The sequence below is a fragment of the Narcine bancroftii genome, chromosome 2, assembly GCF_036971445.1.
Source record: "Narcine bancroftii isolate sNarBan1 chromosome 2, sNarBan1.hap1, whole genome shotgun sequence".
In the NCBI taxonomy this organism is placed as follows: domain Eukaryota; kingdom Metazoa; phylum Chordata; class Chondrichthyes; order Torpediniformes; family Narcinidae; genus Narcine; species Narcine bancroftii.
This window is the reverse complement of record NC_091470.1, coordinates 289,364,820-289,386,967: the sequence shown is the minus strand read 5'-3', so window position 1 is coordinate 289,386,967 and position 22,148 is coordinate 289,364,820. Positions and strand designations below refer to the sequence as shown.

The 22,148-nt window shown below is 41.0% G+C and overlaps 1 protein-coding gene across 1 annotated transcript in view; it reads right to left on the bottom strand.

Moving 5' to 3' along the window:
* The window catches only part of slco5a1 (solute carrier organic anion transporter family member 5A1), a 158,286-nt gene that overhangs the window by 13,152 nt on the left and 122,986 nt on the right, over positions 1–22,148 (bottom strand). Inside the window, exons 4-6 of the mRNA XM_069915418.1 lie at positions 21,188–21,352; positions 5,708–5,906; positions 1,906–2,065 (exon numbers count right to left, since the gene is read on the bottom strand). Coding sequence (XP_069771519.1) covers positions 1,906–2,065; positions 5,708–5,906; positions 21,188–21,352 — 524 coding nt within the window. The remainder of the gene's footprint in view (positions 1–1,905; positions 2,066–5,707; positions 5,907–21,187; positions 21,353–22,148) is intronic.

The following is a 22,148-nucleotide window of genomic DNA, read 5'->3' as shown; positions in this document are numbered from 1 at the left end:
CCTGCTCTAGACCTGGAGATTAATCCATCTTGATGGATTAACAGTGTTAATAGCTTTTCCCACTCCTGTTTATGCTGCTCCACAGTAAACATATCCACTCTCACTCTACACATAGACATCCTGATCCTTAAGGGGACCTATTCTTGCCCTCTTTCCTTTGTCATAAAATCTTTTTGAATTCTTCCCAAAATATACTTTGTTTATTTTTATCCAGATTTACAAATTGATCAAGCCAATAAATGCTCTCAGCTATTTTTAATTTAAAATGAAAGGTGTCATTCAGAACAAAGAACTATGACAACATGAATTCTAGCCAGCTGAGGCCTTCACAAAGATCTTTGCATCTCACTCTTGACAGGAGACGTCCCTGAGACTGGAGTGTGTCTAATTTTGTACCTTAATTCAAGAAGGGGCAAAAGGATAATCCAAGAAATTCTAGGCTAGTAGGCCTCACATCAATTGTAGGAAACTATTGAAAAAGATAGTTGGACATAGGATTTATGAACATTTGAAAAGTCATGGTCAGATTAAATAGTCAACATGGCTTTGTGGGGGGGATGGCCATGTCTTATCAATTTGATTGAGCTTTTTGACAAGGTGACAAAGATGGGAGATGAGGTTAGGCCAGGGAATGTTGCCTACATAGACCTAAGTAAGGTGTTTGACAATGTGTTTTATGGTAGGCTGATTCTGAAGGTGCAGATGCATGGGATCCATGGTCTGTTGATAATTTGGATACAAAATTGGCTGCCCTATAGAGACCCTCAGTGGTGGAAGGATGTTCTCTGAGCTGGAAGCCTGTGACCAGTGGTGATCCACATAGATTGGTGTTGGGACCCCTGATGTTTTTGACATATATAAATGGCTTGGATGAAAAAGTAGGTGGGTGGGTTAGTTTGTTTGCAGATGATACAAAGATTGGTGGAGTTGTGGACAGTGTTGGGGGCTTTGAAAAATGTAACAGGATATATTTCAGTTACAGTTGTGTGCAGAGAAATGGACTAGTGTGAGCTTTGCCCTTTGGGAGGTGAAATGTAAAGGGAATTTATACAGTAACTGGTAGGGCTCTTGAAAGTATTGATATGCAGATAGATCTGTGGCTTCAAGTCTATAACTCATTGACACTGGCCACTCAAGTAGATAAAATAGTAAAGAAGGTGTGTGTGTGTGTGTGTGTGTGTGTGTGTGTGTGTGTGTGTGTGTGTGTGTGTGTGTGTGTGTGTGTGTGTGTGTGTGTGTGTGTGTGTGTGTGAGGCATTGAATATAAAAAGAAGCCATGCTGCAGGATAGAACTTTGGTTTGAATGAACTTGGAATATTGTATGCAATTTTGGTCATTCCATTACAGGAAGGATGTGGAGGGTTTGGAAAGGGTACAGAAGAGGTTTACCAGGCTGTGGCTTGGCTTATAGGATAGAAGTACAGGACAAACCTGGGTTGTTTTCTCTGGAGTGCACAAAGAAGAAGGAAGACCTGATAGAGGTTTATAAAACCATGAGAGGCATAAGGTGAACAGTCAGAATCTGTTCCCCAAGGTAGTAGTGTCACATACTAGAAAACATAAATTTAAGGTGAGAGGAAGGAAGATGTGTGGGCAAATATTTTACAGAGAGTGGTAGATGTTGGGAATGGGCTTCCGGTAGCTGTTGAGGAAGCGTATAGAATAATAACGACTAAGAGGCTTCCAGATAGACATGTGAATATGAAATGGATGGATGGACATCTCAGAAGTGTAAGCAGCAGAGTTTTCATTTTATTTGGGCATCATGATCACCACAAACATGTGGGCCAAAGGGCTTCTTCCTGTGCTATGTTCCAAATCAACAGTAACTGTTACTCCGCCAAATGCTTAGGAATCTCAGAGTTTAATTGCTTTGAGAGAAAAGCCAACAGAGTTTGTACTCACCCTTATGCTTTCATTAACAAGGACTGAGCAGCCAGCCAGACAAGGACTGAAGTATGTGATCCCATCTGATCCACAGACAGGTTCATATTCATGGATTCTGCACACACAGTTGACATTGCAGTCACCAGTTAGATTTCGATGTGCCATTGTAAGTGAAGGCCTGAAAAGAAATCCATAAATTACTTCTGTAATTAATTCTTCTCCCACAAACCTCTGAGCTTGCTCATTGGTTTTGGCTTTCAAACACAAATTGAAATCAAAAATTATTATTTTTCATAATGTTGGAGATGTGAATCTTTATGCTAGGCTGCAGGATGACAGTAAATATTTAAGAAGACAGGGAAAGGATGAATTTTAAACTGTTTTCCAACAATGGATACGTACTTTCAGGTTTTCTCCGTGCAATTAATTTAAAGTTTATTTTGGCCTTCACACCATCAATGAAGATTTAGCATTTAAAATTATGACCTGATTTGACAGTGAATAGGAAAGATTACTTCCTCTGGTTGACAAAATTGCTGCTGTGGCATATCAAGTTTATAGAGACCCTTAACAATAAAGAAAAAAGGCACAAATTATCAGAGTTTAAATGCATTTCCTCTGCGAGTAATTGAGGAAGTAAACAGGAAATTTAGATAAATGTATGAAGCAAAGAAAAAAATAGATAGCCATGGGGAAAAAGGGGTGCTGTGCAAGTTATTCTGCTTTAAACACATACAAGTGTATTTGATGTGTTACAGAGTTCTGTGTTGCGTATTGGCCTATATGTTGTGTGGTTTTATGGTAAAAAGTGACAGTTTGCCTTAGAGAGCCAAAGGTGAAAGTGGACTGCTGAGAGAGTGGGAGACGGACTGAGCATGTGCAGAAAATGATCTAAAAATTTCTGGACTTGGACAATAAACCACCACTGGGGGCTGCTGTGGAATCGAAGAAGGTCCAGAGCAGGAGTCATGGTCTGGAGGACAGTTTAGAATGTTGGGATTTCAAAAAGGGTGAACATTCCGAAGGCAGCTAGAAGGATCCGGACCAAGCCAATGGTTCCTCTTTCTGCAAGCAACACAAGACAACTTTGAATTTTGTGCTCTCTCTCTCTCTCTCTCTCTCTCAAAGATCTTTTGGCTTCATTTACCAAACAAATTGAATTTTGTTTATGATCTTTGCTTCGGTTGAGATCGAAGTTTTGTGAGTCTTGTGTGTTTTGTGCTTGTTTTGTGACTAAGTTTTTCTGTGGGCTGGTTGGAAATATAACTTAGACTTTAATTACATATGTTATATTTAGGCCAGGGAATTTATTTAATAGAAATTTATGTTATAGAAATTAACCAGTGGGCATTGTTATAAAAGGGGGGATTTTTGAATTTAAGTTTGAAGGTGAATTTTTGTTAATAAAATAATTGTTCATCTTTACTCCTGTGTGATATGCCTTCTTTGTGGTTGCTGGTTTGATCTTGTAACAGATGCTTTTGAAAGATACAATAACCTTTTCATGAGAAAGCTCTGGATTCATCAAATAGAGCTTATAGTCTGTGGGTGATCTAACCCAGATAACAGTGCATATAGTGGTTCTCTAGGCCAAATTAAGCTGCAAAACTGGATAACAATGTCAGCAGGATCTTTGAGTGCATGACCAGCCACAATATTTAATATTTCTTCATAGGCATTCCAGCATCTTGTATTTCACTGATAATGTAATGGGAAAACAATACATCTTGAATGTCTCCTCCTGATTACATAACACCAGACTTTTCTGCAGGTCCTTTTCAGAATCCTGGCCATGACCAGAATACTAGGGTCAGGGTCTGGGTCATCTTAAGACAGTAAGCATGGTTATGCAATATTCAATAATGGCCACATGATCTTAAACAAAGCCCAATTTATTTTGGAGCATATGAATTGAGAGCAAGGAGCCATGAAGTTGTGGAGAAGAATCGAATCTCTAGGTCCTTTCAAACTGCCGTATAAAATGGGGTTAACCAGGCAATTTGCATGGTTAGCACCAACCCCCAACCTCAGTTATGCAGCAGTTTGAAAGGGTCCAACTGGGTCAACCCCGTCAGAACCCAACCCTGTCAGAACCCAGCCAAGTCCCTGACCTACCTTAGAGATAGCCAGGGAACTCAGTAAAACTTACCTAGGTCATGTCCACAGCCAATTTGTAAATGAAAATAGCTGACCCGCTTAGTCAGGTGACATCAGCGCTTGTGTGCGTGTGTCACCATGGCAGCCAGCATCTGAACATTGTTCCAGTTTGCCATTTGGATCTCGATTCTTAACCTCCGGCAGTATTTCCGGCGAATGCGTGACAATGTCATCACGGGGGTAGGCCAAGTTGGTGATTTAATGGGTAGATCCCCCTGCGATTGGATTTTCCCCAGTAATCATACCCGGGTCCCAGGAGGACTACCCAGGTGCTGCAATTTGCAAGGGGCTTCTGAAACACTTGAGGTGACACTTCCCCAGTTCACTGGCCATCAGTACCTCAAGGTTACACCTTCATCATTGCCTCAATTGGTCTATCCCAGTTTTAGATTTGGACAAGGTTGCTAATGGGTTACAAAGCATTTTGATCAAAGCTTTCAAAAAAAGGCACATTTTTATGATGGTCTCCTTTTATTCAATTTTTTTTCTGTTTCATGGAGAAAGAATTTCCCTCTCCCACTTTTGGAGTTGTAACTGGCCAACACACGCAGAAAGGCATTAGGTCATTTAGTAATCCATTTGGGGTCCAATGACTCAGAATTCCAATTTCAATTTTGAAGTAAAAATGGCACATCTAGCCTAATCCCCACTAATGAGTGTCACATGTAAGAATAGTCCAAATCTGCCTACATGCTTGCTTTTCAACAAATATCAAAACAATTGGTAACAGTGATCCTTATCCTGCATGATGGAAATGAAACTAATAAATTGAGCACAGAATGGGTGTAAATAGTTTTGAACTGAATCCCATTGATACTCAAGATGGCAAAGATAGCAGAATGTGGGAGTGATCTGTGGGACATTAAATTTGCTGTTCATTTGTCCCAAAATTGGGAGTATATTTTTGTTTACAACTGCCCTTATTAATAATATCAAAATTAATTATATCAAAAAGTATATAGGATCAGATATTTTTAAAGGAAGAATGTTTGGAAAACAATGTCGGAGATTAGCTAATGCCATTTAGCAGAATAATTTGAATGATGATCATTCTCATCTTTGATGCAATGACTTTGTGAAAACCTTGAACCTTCTACAGCTCTGTAGCGTAGATAAAAGGTCACACTCGACTGGAGAGACAACAAACGCTTTTATTAGCTGACAACACAGGTAGGGTTCATGAAAGGGCTTCAGAGGGGTTCTGGGCTTAGGTGGGAAACCAGGGTTATATACGAGCCCTCGGGGGAGGAGCCGGAAGGCGGGACCAGTCGTTAGTACTGCACACTCTAGTCAATCTCAGCTCACTACAATCTCACAATAGCATTTTATTATAAATAGGTGGAAAATTGTAGTCCCACTTTAATCTATAATTATGAGCAGAACGCAGTACATATTTCCTGCTACATGTACAAAACTGTGTGACCTATTTTGGTTACTGAGGAGAAAATTGACTTTGGTGATTGTGCGGTTGTTTCAACAAGTCATTTTCCACTGTGCCCAATTTTCACTTTAAACTGGAATTAAAGAAAATCTGATCCAATATACAACAGGTGGCAATTTACTGTTAACTTTTTGACCAATTTCATTCTCAAATTCTATTACAAACAAACCAACATTACAATCACAAAAAGAAGTTCAAAGCATAAAGTAAGATGTTTCTTACCCTGTGGTGTATGGTATATTAATGCCCCCAAGGTTAATGCTTTCACAGCCAACAATGAAGAGTGTGGAGAAACACAACAAAGAAACTCCGCTGCAGATCATTGCAAGCTTCGCTGATTCTCGCGCACCAAGCTTGAGCTTTTTAATAATGTAGCCCCCGAGGATAATGCCAACACCAGCACTGGGAACAATGACCACACCTGGAATTTGATCAGAGCACCAACTTGCAAATGATTCACTTTACATGTTAAAATCACATGTTAATACTAAAGTGCTAGACATGAAAGAAGCATGTTTGCTAACATCATAGTTTACTTTTTGTTTACATATAAAGGACATATTTCATATGTTATCTACCTAAACCTTGATATATGAAGTTAATGGGGTGGTTGAGATAATTCTGTATATTATTGTCATTTCTCCCTCTTTTGTTATTAATCCCCCTCTTTAATTGTGCCTCATCTCATTCTCTAATTAATTCATATACTGTATCTCTTTAAATGATACATTCCCTCACAGCAACCTAATTTAGTTTAATCTCCATACAAGACAAATATACATATTGATTAGAAATGACTATGACAATGTTTTGAGGACAAGTACAAAGGCATTGCACTATTTGGAGCTCCTGAACCATCCCACATCAATTTCCACATCAATTATTTCCTCAGCAAACCATATGAGATGGGGCAAGACATTTTTCAAATCGCCTTCCTTTCAAAGATTAATGTAGTCTAGAACTTATTACCTTCACCATTATGTAATTTACATCATTTTTTTGTAACAGAAATATTTTTTCTCCAGGCATTAAGTTGTAATTCCCTATAGATATTATTCTAGAAATTTGAATAGCATAACTAACTTCTAAAATTATTATAGAATGCATGTGCCTAATATACAATCTCCTTTTTACCATTCAGGTTAGTGAGAGATCTGCTTTGTTTTTCTATCACTTTATATTGTGCATTGTTAAAGGTGCCCACTTCTCCCCAAGATAGGCCTCTGGGAAATGGCTGCTGATAATGGAAAGGAGAGTTTGTGAGCTGTGGATGCAAACTTAGCACAGAGCTGATTTGTTCCATTGTTGAGGAAAGAAGCCAGCAAAGTAAAACAAGATCTCCAGAGATCTAATATTTCTCAATTAAGATCAATTTATCTTGATTATATAAAATATCCCAGAACTGTGACAGAAAGTTCCAACCAACATGCTTTCGATAAATATTGATGAAAAAACATGATGGCGCAGCTACTGGTGCAGACTTGGGACAGTGGGGAGCAGAAACACAGTGCTGCTCTGCAAGGTCCTACCACTCAGTCCTAATGATGATGGCATTGTACAGGCTTTTAGCGGTCTGTTAAAGGACCTAAAAGTGTTTTTTGTTAAATCCTGGATCCATGGTTCTGTGCCCAAAATGGTGGTGCCTGTGCTGGGCATTATACCATAAGAGGTTGCAAACTCAAGAGCAGCAGTGGACTAATTCGCACCAGAAATGGAGAGAATGTCCTCATTGAAAAGGAGAAGCATAGGAGACAATCCTACAGAGAACCAGTGAGAGGCTAAGCAGCTGAAGGACCTTCACAGGCTGTGGTCCATTGGTGACTTGTGGTCAAAGGACCCAACGGGCTGCAGGCTGCTGGAGATGCTCATGGGAACCAGGTATTAGAACCAAGATTCAAGAGGGTGTTGAGGGCAAGAAAGACTCCCAAAGGACCTCAGGCACTGAAGGCCTCCTCATATCGGGGTTTTGGATCTGGAGCTTGGATTTCGATGGCTTCAAATGGAGTTTGTGCAGGTGTGGAGGCTATGGAAATGCTAGAGACATATTCACAGGCACTCAGTGTCTCTAGAAGGACTCTCTTTTGCTTCGCTTTCTTCTATTGTTATGGCACCAGGCAATGCTCATGGTTACTCTTTGTTTGCTTTACAGTAGACAAAAGTTGAAGTATATCATGTATGTTACATTTTTAATGTATTATTACGTGACATTAAAAGGAACCTTTGAACTGAAGATCATATCACACAAGAGCAGAATTAGGCCATTCAGCCCATCGAATCAGATTTATATACAGTAAATGTTTTCAACTCCATTCTTGTGCTTTCTCCCTGTAACCCTTGAATCCTTTCCTAGTCCAAAACTTATATTCTTCTCTCTTAAAACTACCCACTAAAATACTACCCACTTAAAAATACTTCAACCATTTCCTGCAACAAATTCCATACATTCACCACCTCTTGGGAAAAATTAGTCATCACCCATTAAGACAAACGGACAGTCAATATTTCAGGTTGTGACCCTTTATCAAGACTGGGTCTTGCCATTGCTATTTGTTATCAATCACATCTGGAGGGAATTTGCAAGGTTAAAAAAGGATCAGGCTCTTGCTCTCAGTTTCCCAATTCTGAGGAAATTGCAGAAATAGTTGGGAATGGGAGGGGTAGATCAGCATCTTGTGATGGTACCTGTGGGAATAGGGCATAGTTTATGGACAATGTGAAATCATTTGAGCTAAGTCACTTTTCATGTCCTGCAGTTATTAAACAGGAAAATTCTCATGAGTATACAATATCTGAAAACTTCTGTGCATCCAATCCAATGGTGCCTCCAAAAGTAAAGACAAAAATTCATCTTGAGTGGCTGTGATAGTACAGATTCTATCACCAATGTGTATATGTAGGGATTGTAGTGTAGGATGACTTTGATTGGCTAAGAGTGTAGCCACACCTACTGGCAGGTCTTGAAGGATTGCCCCAAGCCAGACCAGGTCATTCTGGACTGGTCGACCTACTTGTGATATGCTCCAGTCTTTTAGTTAATAAAAGCCTTGGTTTGGATCAACAAGTCTTTGGTTCTTTCGACGCGTCTACAGTGGCATTGACAGATTTGATAATCCTATAGAATGAACACATTCTCAGGCACCTCCAGACCACTTTTAACAGAAGGTTCTCAAAATTATCAGCAAGGTAGATCACTTGAATGCTTTCTAAGGCCATTGAAAAAGGATTACACCCTTCCTAAAAAGATTTAATAGAGGGCATTTAAAACATAAGGAAGTTAAATTTATAATCGATTCTGCACTGTTAGTAATATGCAGTAGTCCAGAGCATGATTATTATAATCTTCTCCATTCAAACCCACAGCAATATGCAAATAGATCAGGCAATGCACAACTGAATATATACAAGAGTTTTTTGATTGCTGACATTGCCATTGGTCGTTCAAATGTGAAGGGAACAGAGTCAAGAGAATTGGAGGGTGAGGTTTGAGGCTGCAACCAGCCAGGTGTTAGCTCTGTCATTGGACTTGATTAAATGAAGGGGAACCCAAAGGAAGCAGAACAAGCTGGGAGCAGAGGTGGACCTGTAAGGCGGTCAGTGTAAGTACAAAATTAAAAGGGATTTACCTGTTTGAATGCCTGTAAGTAGGTTCCTGCATCAGACTCCAAGGACACAGTCATTTGAGAGGCAGGACATCTTCAAGTTGCGTCTATTCTGAGTGATTTGCACCATTAAATTTAATGGAAGTGACATTGAAATTTGCTTTGAATATTGTTTGCTATATATTTGCATCTTTGTGCTTGAATGTGGGGGATTTACAACCAATTTGATATCATACAAGAACCAATGCAGGATCTTGTGTGTACCTCATTACATTGTTGAACTATATTAAAGAAATTCAGTTTTTATACTGAGCAAGAAAAAAATCTTAAATTTATACTCTGCAGAATGATTGACCCTGTTGTTATAGTTGACTTTAACTCTTCTTTCTATATGATGGTGTAGCGGGAGCCCCACGCGAACAGCAGAATCACGCACAGCCACAGCAGTTTAGCAAGCGCATTACCAGAGCGCATAGCCTTCAACGATGTCCAAGTCCTCCAGCTACAAGCCAGGCACCAGCAATTAGGAAAAGTGCACGAATAAGAGCCTGCGCTTTTTATGGCACCAGACACCCAAGGCTGGAAAGTGATGTCACTACTGCATCCCAGAAGGCTCAGCATGAAACGCGCAGAGAGAACTATAAAAGCTGTGGTTAAGCACAATAAAGGTACTGATTCCTGACTCCACTGTCTCCAGTGTCATTTATTGCCATTTGCGTAAGGTAGTGCCGTCAGATAGGCCACTACATAATTTGGTGACTCTAACGGACCTCAGCTACACTGAATCCCACATGTCTGACATGGACGAGAAACTGATGACTTCAAAGGTGGAGGTCGACGCAGCCTCGCTGGCTGCAGCATCGGTGGTGATTAATGCAGTAGCAGTTCACCTGCCTCCATTCTGGTTGGATCAGCCACGTAGCTGGCTGCAGTTGGCCGAAGCGCAATTTGTGCTTCGGAATGTTACATCTGAGGACACGAGATATTGGCTCGTTGTGAGTGCATTAGAGAGAGCATAGTCTCCTGGTTGATATACATAAATGCCATCTGATAAACACGGCTAACTTCCAAAGTTTGCCCTTTAAAAGAATGTGTCGTTCTTTCCAACCAGTAAGAGTTCAGGTGATTCAGCAGAATGCATACGCCTCGATACTTAGAGTTCCCGGGACTGTTGATGACTACTTTTCAGGATAATGAGCCGCGGCATGGTATACATCATTATATTGATACAACTGGTCCACCTGTTTATGCTAGGGCTCGTAGGCTTCCAAAAGACGAGCTTACAATTGCAAGAGCAGAATTCGCAGTGATGGAGGAATTAGGGGTGGTATGCAGGTCCAAAAGTCCGTGGGCTTCACCCCTTCACGTGGTGCCTAAAAGCTGCGGTGGTTGGCGGCCATGTGGGGACTACAGGCGGTTGAACGATATAACTATCCCCAACCACTATCCAATCTCTCATATTCAGGATTTCTCAGCACGGTTGGCTAACACTACTATATTTTCCAAAGTAGATTTATTGAAGGGATTATATCAGATTCCAGTTCACCCTGTGGATGTCCCAAAGACGGCTATTATAATCCCCTTTGGTCTCTTTGAATTTATCAGAATGCCGTTTGGTTTGAAGAACGCCGCCCAGACGTTTCAAAGATTGATGAATGTTGTCACTAGGGACTTAGAAGGAACCTTTGTATATTTGGATGACATCCTCATAGCGAGCCCCCATGAGGAATCGCATAAATGACACCTCCGTCTCCTGTTCGCTAGATTACAGGATTTTGGCCTTTCAGTCAACCCCGCAAAATGCCAGTTCGGTACAGCTGCAATTGATTTTCTCGGCCACAGGATTTCTCGTACTGGATCTATACCATTGCCGGACAAAGTGACTGCCATACGCAATTTTTCACGGCCTCTTACTCAGAAGGATTTGCAACGATTCATAGGAATGGTTACCTTCTATCATCGTTTCATTAGAGGAGCGGCAGCCATGATGTGCCCTCTGTTTGACCTATTAAATAGAAAAATATTAAATATATTGCATTGGAATGAGGAAGCGGACATGGCTTTCGAAAGAACCAAGGATTCTTTGGCATTTGCGGCAAGTCTTGCCCACCCAGATCACGAAGCGCTCTTCTCGCTAACTACAGATGCATCCGACCATGCAATTGGTGCAGTGTTGCAACAACACATAAAAGGACAATGGGTGCCACTTGTGTTTTATAGCAGACATCTTCGACCTACAGAGATGAGATATAGCACATTCGACCGAGAATTACTGTCGTCGTATTTGGCAGTGTGCCATTTCAGATACATGCTGGAGGGTCGAGTGTTTATGGACTTTACTGATCATAAACTCCTTGCGCAGGCCATGAGTATGAAATCTGACCTGTGGTCCGCGAGGCACCAACGCTAATTGTCATTCATCTCTGAGTTCATGACTGACATTCGGTACGTGACCGGTTTTTCCAATCCGGTGGCAGATGCCCTATTGAGACCAACTGTCTCTGCAGTCCAGGGTGAAATCGACATGGCACAGTTGGCGGAAGACCAGCAGCAGGATGAGGAGGTACAGGCCTACAAAACCACCATTACAAGTCTCCAGGTTGAGGAAATCTCTACTGAGGCAAGCGGTCCCACGCTCCTTTGACATTTCCACAGGACACCCTAGACACATTCTACCAGTTAGCTGGTGCAGGAAGATCTTCGATGATATATATAATCTTTTGCATCCTTCCATTAGGTCTTCCGTTGAACTAGTGTCAAATCGTTATGTGTGGCACGGTCTAAAGAGAGATGTCACCCTGTGGGCCAAAACTTGCCTTCAGTGCCAAAAGGCTAAAATTCACAGACACACGCGTGTACCGCCTGAAAGATTCTCCACGGTGGATGCAAAATTTCAGCACGTTCATGTGGATGTAGTTGGACCTTTGCCGGTCTGTCAGGGGATGAGATATTTATTTACTGTTGTTGACCATTTTAGTCGTTGTCCGGAGCAATCCCTATGAAGGCAGCAGACATGGAGACGTGTGCACGGACCTTTATTTTCAATTGGGTTGCACGATTTGGTGTACCTAGTCACATTACTTCAGATGGAGGTACGCAGTTTACTTCCCACCTGTGGACACAGATTTCAAACTTCTGGTGGAAGTAAATTACACCACACAACTGCCTATCATCCTCAGCCAAATGGACTTGTGGAAGGGTTCCATAGGCATTTAAAGTCGGCACTTAAGGTGAGGCTGCAGGGGCCAAACTAGATGGACAAATTATCATGGGTGCTATTGGGAATACGTACAGCACCAAAGGAAGGATTGCCAGTTTCGACTGCTGAAATGATCTATGGAACTCCACTATCCATTCTAGGTTACGTACATTTTGATAGAGACATAAATTAGACAGCTGACCTAGATATTTTACATCTTGTGAGAAATAGCAATAGGGGCAAAACAACCCTATCCCACGGTTTTTCACGGGAGCTCCAAACATCAGGTGTTGCACGGCCTACTGACTGCAGAATTCGTGATGGTTAGGAAAGGTCAGAAAGGCTCAGCATTTCAATGCCCATATGAGGGGCCCCTTAGGGTAATCAGGTGAGAAGGTGTAGTATTTACATTGGATGGGACTGAAATGTCCCAGAGGTCACCCCAGGCTGAACTACCAGCAGAAAACTGCGTCTGGCAGCCACGATTCTGGGGGTGGGTGGTGGAGCGGAAGCCCCACGCGAACAACTGAATCGCGCACAGAACAGCAATTTAGCAAGTGCATTACCAGAGTGCGTAGCCTCCAACGATGTCCCAGTCCTCCAGCTACAAGCCAGGCACCAGTAATTAGGAAAAGCGCACGAATAAGAGCCTGCGCTTTTTATGGCACCTGACACTCGAGGCTGGAAAGTGACCGCATCCCAGAAGGCTCAGCGTGAAACGCACAGAGGGAACTATAAAAGCTGTGGTTAAGCACAATAAAGGTACTGATTCCTGACTCCACTGTCTCCAGTGTCATTTATTGCCACTTGCGTAAGGTAGAGCCATCAGATAGGCCACTAAAGTGTACAAAATGTAGCCACGTTAAAAAAACAAAAGCGAGAGAAACAGTTCAAACAGGGCTCATTTAAAACTGATGAGACAGGATAATAAGACAAAAATAAAATTTGTTATTTTACACCTAAATTGACATAAAAGGATAATAATTATTTTGGAGACTCTGAAATTATCAAATGGAGTGCAAAGCCATCTGGTGATCAAATTGTACAATTACGAGTCAGGGATAATACAAGAAACCTCTTTCATGACTTTAGAACATGCCACAATGTTGCTAGTGCATTGTGGCAAAGATGGTGTGCCATATATGCAGAACAAAATCCAACAATCAAATGGCAAAAGCACTGTGGTCTACTTTCCAATTATCTTAAATATTCATCGAATATAGAATATACCATCTATTGTTTTGTGTGAACACCTCCTACCAAGATAATCAACATCAGAGGGTGCAATAATACTCTTGCTTCCTCCATGTCCCTGGAATGCTACCACCCATGCTCGCTACTGGCCAAAGCACATGGTAGACAGAGTAGTGGGGGGATATTAGTACTGTAATATAAAATTGGGCACTGGAGGCCCTGCACTATATCTATAATCACATGCTATTAGAATGCTATTTTGGCTTCTGGCATGGTTGATCTTTGCTCTTTGTGAATATTACGTAATACATAAAAGTCCATTAATCTAAAATGCTCAGAACTTTTATCAGTGCTGAACTGGAAGATTTTTCAGACCATTGAATTGTTATTCTAATGAACATTTATATTTAGCTCTTTTTTTCCCAGATGTTGCACAAGAGTAAAGTACATTTTCCAGTGAAGCCTGTGAGTTTCAAGGGAGTGTGAGAAACTGAACTGAGCGAGTTAAAAGTCAGTAATGGAAAAAATGCCCTGGTGCCCCAATGCACTAAAACCAATCACAGGAAAAAGGTGCTTGGTGAGTTAAAGAGAGTCTGGGAATCAGGGCAATGTGTTTTTCTAGGAAAGGGTATGGGGACTGGAACTCGTTCCCAGATATGTTCAGGGAAAACTGGGACACCGGTGAACCCGATACCGACTCATTAGAGTAGCGATCAATCAAATAGCAGAACTTCAGAGCATGGAATAATGAGCAATATGAACATTAGAGCAAGTTACCACTGCTAGTCTTGCACCACTCAACTCACCAGGAAATCCTAATCATTTCCAAGACATTCAAGCCTTGGCTTCTTGTTTCACTGTTACACCTCGATTATCAAGGCTAGCCCTCAACATGAAAGGTTTCCGCCACACTATTCAAGTGGGTTTTGAGATACGCTGCATAAAGAGAGGGAATAATCAAACTCATGAAATAGAGTGTGAGTTGGACTATTTCACTCATTCAAAGAAAGATAGCCAAATGTAGGGAAATGGGAGTCTATAGATGAAACAAAATTAAATATTGAAATTTACTTTTGTATGTGTGAAACCTTGCTGTCTGAAATCTATATTCATAAGCTGGGTAAATGACACTAAATTGACCTATTGTTTAATTTCATAATTATATTGGATATAATGAAATTCATTATATGCTAATACTACCAGAACAACATAGATATTTTGCATTTCTGCGTGGTTTACAAGTTACTTTTATCCATTGTGTACATATTGCCCACATTTTGTCTTTCAATACCTATTTGTGGAGCCCATACATACAAGCGGGATGGTAAAAGGCATCATGTTTGTTCTGAAACTACTTGCAAAAATTATTCGGTGCATTTAGATGCATTCACACCAAAGTACACTTTAACTGAGACCCAAGGTCTGCTTCAATTCCTGTGGAAGAGGTGGCTCATCTTCTGCCAGTAATTGAGGTGTTTCTTAGTGAAACAAGAAGCCAAGGCTTGAATGTCTTGGAAATGATTAGGATTTCCTGGTGAGTTGAGTGGTGCAAGACTAGCAGTGGTAACTTGCTCTAATTATGCCCATATTGCTCATTATTCCATGCTCTGAAGCTCTGCTATTCGATTGATCGCTACTCTAATGAGTCGGTATTGGGTTGACCGGTGTCCCAGTTTGCGAACTTCCCTGAACATATCTGGAACCGAGTTCCAGTCCCCATACCCTTTCCTAGAAAAACACATTGCCCTGATTCCCAGACTCTCTTTAACTCACCAAGCACCTTGTTCCTGTGATTGGTTTTAGTGCATTGGGGCACCAAGGCATTTTTTCCATTACTGACTTTAAACTCGCTCAGTTCAGGTTCTCACACTCCCTTGAAACTCACAGGCTTCACTGGAAAATGTATTGCCTATCATCTTGCAGGAAGATCTTCATTTAAGGGTCTTCCTTGGTGCTAGTTCCCACCATCTTGACACTTCCTCACTGCCAATATCTTGAGGGTCCCCATTCACATCTCTGGCTGATCCCCACACACCGCATTCAGTTAAGTATTTAGCCTACCCTTGCTGCTGCCAACCCATAAAGGATCCTCTGGTTACCAATGATTCAGATTGCCTCATCCCATCCCACCACCATCATCAATGGTCCTGATACCAACCTGAACTTCTCAGTAATCCACAGCCAACACAATTTGCTCATTGAGGGCTTCATACATGAGAGGATTTCATTGTCATGTTGCCCTGCACATACCCAGCACAGCCGCCTCCATGCAACCCCACCCTGATGTGCCTTTTCTGACAATCTTTGTTATTACCTGTGCTATGTGGTATGTTTTATATTATATATTAATATGTCTTTAAAAGGGATAGATTGTGGGTGTTTAGTGGAGGTCACTTCACAAACAGACATTATCATTTCACAAAAGACATCTCATTTAAAATGCAAGAGCTTTGCTGAAAGAGAGACTTCATGTCCACAGTGACTTTACAGAAACTTTGAAGAATGCCTATGGACACTTTTCAAGTAGGTGTTAATTGGACTAATGCTATGGAGTAAATGGATTATTGTTTTTAAAGCAAGATGGCCAGACAGAAACTGATTCTGGTGCCAGCAATCTGTCTGGTTGCAGTTTGCTGTTCTAAGAGGGGTCATGAGGTTTTGCAAACAGAGAGAGAGACTGCAGTGGCTTTTAGAGGCTGTAACATGGGAAGCTGTCAGGCTTGTTAAAACCTCATTTTGAAGACAGGTTGTGAGTTTGGAATTCAGCCTGTTGATAACCCTCGTAGTCCATACAAGAGGAAATGGCTGGCTAGAGTCTTTCTCCTGAAATAAGGGAAACAAAAGGAACTCTGTGGAAGAAGAGATTATCATTTGGAAAAGTTTCTTCAGCAAGACACTGAAGTGACACTGAAGTGTCCAACAAGCAACAAATCTCTCTCTGAAACCAATTAGAACCTTCCTGAGCAGAAACCATTTACCTTTAAGCACTAGAGCCTGGTGAAAATTCATAAATGTTAAATCCTGTGCACAGTATAAAAATTGCCTGCAACCAGTGAACTTGGAGGAGTGAGAAGTGTGATTGGACTGTGAATCAAAAAACTTTTCTGAACATATACACATTACATACACATGCACTTAGAATTAGAAGGGGGTTAAGTTAGATTAAGTTAAGTTAATAGTAATAAGTTAAAGTTTGATCCTGCTTTTATGTTTAAAGAAAATTACAAGCAACTATTTGTCTTGGTGAATTTCTATTGCTGCTGGATTTTTGAGTCCTCTGGACTTGTTTATTCAAATTTCCTCCCCATAACTTGAATAACAAAAGTAAATTGCAGACAATTGTGGGGTTGATCCAAGTTTACTATCCAAATAGCCAGTATGGTAAGCTCGCCCAGCTCATTTCCTTAACTTTGTATTTCACTTTGATTTCAGAGTTAAGCACTTGAAAATTCTCACTCAGAATTGAATATTTGAGGATCTCTTTCGACAAAATAAAATAGTGGTGCTGCTGGAGTTGCTGCAATGGCAGCACTGCTGTTGTTGTGGACCCGTGGCCTCAAGATGTTGCAGACTCTGGGGAAACAGAGGACTGACGCAAGGCACCTGAAAATGGGGAGAACACTCCCCATTTGAGAAAGAGAACCAGAGGAGACAACTCACGGGATGTTGTCCACTGCAGTGGACCAGTGAGGAGGGGTTTTGTGGCAACTCAAGGTGAGGAACACACGCAAATAGCAAGCTGATGCCGGTTGTGGTCAAAGGACTCAGACCAGGCTGCGGACTGCTGATGACTGGCTGAAGGCCAGCTGAAGGGGTACCAGGTATCAGGACTGGGATGCAAGAGTGGGTCGAGGGCACTGAAGGCTTCCTGATTGTGTTGGAGGTTTGCATTTGGAGCTCAGATTGCCAGTGGAGTCTGCGTGGCTGCAGAGGCTGCATGAGCACTGGAGGTGAATCATGGGCATTCAGTGACAGATTCAGATTTATTGTCAGTGTACACACAACACTGACATTGTGGTGGCCTGCCTCCATGGCAATCAAGCCGGCACTCTGGGCAGCGAGCGGAACCAAAGGCCTGCGGCACTGGGCCCGATATTCGAACCGGCAGGTGAACGGCAAGGGCAGCTTGAAGGCCAGCGACCCCAAAATGGCACTAGCCTTGCTGCGCAGCCAACAGACAGGGACAGCGTGTGGGGAAGAAGGGCATTGTTATGCAGGAAACTCGCTTTTGTTATGCAGGTTGTGACGTCAGCCAAGGGAGGCCACAGCGGGAACAGTGCAAGTATAAAAGTCATGCCTGGGCCCTAATAAAACTCAGAGCTTAACCCGACTACACTTTGAGTGTATCTTCTTTCGAGTAGCGCATGGCTACAATATTCTTATTTTCTGTGAGCACAGCAGAATTACCACTATTTGGAAGTGCTAAACAAAAGCTGTACACAGCATAAATATGTAAACAAAAAACTGTAAACAGATAATGAATGTAAGCAAATGGACTGTGCAATACAGAGAGAACAAGAAGAAAATCAATAAAGTGCACAAGTAAGAGTCCTTAAATGAGTATCTGATTGAATTTGTAACAGCTGTTCCTGAACCTGTTGGTGCGAGTCTTGTGGCACCTTGACCTCTTTCCTGATGGCAGCAGCGAGAACAGAGCATGTGCTGGGAGGTGAGGGTCTTTGATGATTGCTGCTGCTCTCCAACAGCAGCACTCCCTGTAGATATAGTCAATAGTGGGGAGGGTTTTGCCTGATCTGGGCTGTGTCCACTACCTTTTGGAGGGCTTTACACTCCAGGGTATTCATGTCCCCTTACCAAACTGTGATGCAGTTGGTCAGCACACTTTCCACCTCACCTTTGTAGAAATTTGCCAGGGTTTCTGGTGTCAGACCAAACCTCCGCAAACTCCTGAGGAAGTAGAGGCACTGACATTCTTTCTTCACAATGCCATTGGTGTTTTGGGTCCAGGAAAGATCACCTGAGATAGTGACTCCCAAGAACTTAAATTTGCTCACCCTCTCCACCTCTGATTCCCCAATGATCACTGGATTGTCTACCTCTGGGAGGGGGGAGGGGGGTCTTCTCTTTAGTTTCCATTTCTCTTATTATAAAGGACGCCAGGCACTTTCTGCTGATGGCGCATCTTTGTCAGCAGACTGAAGTCAATTTTGTGTGATATTACATCTGTTTTATTACATGATAATAAAGGAACTTGAATCTTATGCTGAACTGTGAAAAGTGAGGATTAAGCATCTATTTGGTGCTTTCCTGCTGTGTCACTTTCTGCACAAAACTCTAGATATGATCAGCAAATTCATGAATCAGCCACTATTTGAGTGTGCAGATCTCTGATGCATCTTTCACACTCTAATCAAGAAATGGACAGGATTAGAATCCAGCATCCAGCTAAATTCCACTTGCTTCAAAGCATATCTGTGGACTCACAGGGACGAGGTGTTGCAGATATACAGGCAGCGGATATACTGTATGAATCAAAGGATTTGCATCACAATTGCAAAAATGTTATTTGTATAATTAACTCTTTGCATATTATTCAAGAGGTGAGTCACAATATAGATCAATCATTAACATGGTCGAATATTCTTAAAAGATGTGCTTTCTCAATTGGATTTTCCAGTCCTGCTCTATTTGTTCCATTGCCCTGAGCAACAACTGCCATGACAACTATTCTTATTGTCGAGCTCTGCTGTGTCGTTTTATATCTCGTATCGTGATCTGGAGTAGCAGAAATGTAAATTTCAGTGAACCTGTCAAATTCCACTTATGCATGGCCAACAACATTGTTATTTTTATTAAACATTCTTACCATATCATTATCTAAAGTAGTGGAAATGCTATGCACAGAATTAAAAATTACAAGATGGGTTCACAGAACTACAAACCAAATGTATTTTGGCCGATGTGTTCATCTCTACTCTGACAGATCAACAATAACCTGCACCAGGTTTAAACATGGGAGGAGACAAAAAAAGGCACTTCAATCAAATACACATTGATACAAAAACCATAACAGCATCAATTCGGAGAAGGAGAGTAAGGAGGAGAGACAGAGACACTGAGGCTACAGCCAAGGACGTAGAGAAATGAAGAATACCACTGGTGAAGCAAAGCCATGAGGATGCAAAAGTGGCTAGTGTTGGAGTAGTAAAGAGATAGAAAAAATTTGTTCATGAAGGCAATAACTTCACGAGCAATCCATTGCTGGAATGTAAACTAACATGGATCAATGGGAACTGTGGAGAACAAGCAACTCTTAGTGGATGTTTGAAAACAAGCAGAGCTTTGATGAGCCAAAATTTATGGATCAGCTGAATGATAGGATGGTGGGGACTAAGGGTAATCTAACCAAGGAAGAAGGAAGATCAACTTAGATATTTCAAATACAACCAATCTGGTTCCACTTGAGACATACAGACTAAGAGAACAGTAGCAAAATAATATGGAGTGACGAAGAGAATATAAGGTAGGAAATCCAGTTCAGGGTCAAATGAGTTGTTTGGATTAGTCAAGGAATTAGTGACAAATCTATTAAAACTAGATACATACCTAACAATCACAAATGAGGATTGTGCTATGGACCAAACAAGAATTATTCTCACAAGCTGGACATTTATTAACACAAGTTAACCGCTTCACAATTGCTTGCAAGAAGATGATGAGCAAATCCTGTTTATGCCATTCAAGCTGACATATTGTAGCACCTGCCTAATGTGCATGAAATAGATTGAACATTATTTTACTAGTGCATGATTTAATATATATACATAAATAATCAATAAAGAGTATTACTTATCAATGATTTCATCTGTTCAACTTCAAGCAAAATTATCAACTTTAATTTGAAAACTCAATTTTAAATTTTACCAAACATTTTGCGATCATGACATTTTTAATTTGACAAGCATAAAACAATAATTGCTGGATGTCTGAAATAAAAGCAGTTAATGATGGAAGCCCTGAGTTGCTTTGACAGTGAGCATGATCAAAACAGATTTAACTTCTGTTTAATAATCTTTCACCAGAAACTGGGAATGTTAGAAATCAAGTAGGTTTTGTTTCAGGGAAGGGGAAGCGCAGAAAGAGTGCATGGAATCTTTGCTAGGATGGAGGCAAGAGAGAGTGAATGACACAAATTCCATTCCCTCCAGCAATTAACAATTCCTCATATCTCTCTCTCAACTGATAATACCAACTCTCGTGTCACTAGGTCTCATTAAGTGGCCACCGTTTCAGAGATTCTTTTTCCTCACTCGCCCTTTTCTGCAGCTTAAAACATATTTGATTTCTAATCTTTCCTAGATCTGATTAAATTGGCAACCTGAAATTCTTATTCTGTTTCTCTCTCCAAATCCTGTCTGCGCTGCTGAGCAATTCCAATAGTTTTATTTCACCTTCCAAGGCTTCATTTTTATCTTCTTGTCTCAATTTGGATAGTGATTCATAAAGCAATCAGAGAAGGATCAATCAATAAAGTTAAAATTCTGATTTAAATTGCAATTCGCCAAGTTGATTTGTTAATTAGCATTTAAGACATCTAACGAGAACAGGATAATCGGTCTCATTCAATCACACATGAAGCAGAGATTCATAATTCGGCCCTTTTAAATCTCGCACCTATTCTATGGCACAACACACATTTCTGTTGCTTTATATAACTTGCAACACAAAAGTTTAATGTACACATCTTACCAGTGTAAATGCTTGCATTAGATGCTGGGATGCCAAACTGAGATTCAATGAACTTGGGAATGAAGGTAATAAAAGCAGTGACGATGGCACTTTCTGCAGTGTATGACAAGCTCACAAACAGGAATGTCATGTTGCTCAAGATCCTGACAGCTGCTTTGGGAATGTCTATAAAAATGACAAGAGAAACACTTTCACCATGGATGAAACAAAATGGAGAGGAACGCTGAGAGGCTCTGCAAATAAACATAGAGGGCCATTTACTCACTGGAAATGGCAATGTGTGTAAAACAAGTGGAAAATGCGAGCAAGGCAATGTGTGATTATATTCTCAAAGCAAAAGGAACAATTGTACTTTACCACAGAATTCAATGAAAATCCTTTCCAATTGCTACTTCATTCAAAGCAACCAAACAGCAGTGAACACACACATGTAATTCATAACATGAACCAACCAAGAGAAAAGCTCAGAAAGATAAAATGAGTAGGGAACTCAATCACAGTATTTGGTGTGTATGTGATATTTCCAATACTTATGTAAATCAAGACATATTATCAGACTGTAGAAAAGCCACTGAATCACTGAACTGTTATGGCTCAGAGAGAGGCCAACTGCTTATTTTTTGTTGTTCAGCCCCACTTCCCCTTGGTCCCAGTTCTGCAAAACATTTTCCCTCAAAATGCCTGTCAAATTCTCTTTAATTTACTCTGCTTCCACCATCTTTATACAGAGAGTTGATATCTTTGCAACTTGTAACTTACCTGCACAGCAGGTTACCAAAATCATTATGTTCGTAATGTTGCCAAAGCTGAAAAATCAACATTTCTAATTGAACAATTTAAATTTACTGTTCACAGGTGACAGTGTGGTTGCTATGGTAACATTTGATGTTGGGCATCGAGCGAAGATAAATGGAAAGCGATTTCCAAAGACCCAACATTCAGTGCATACTTTTTGTGGCGT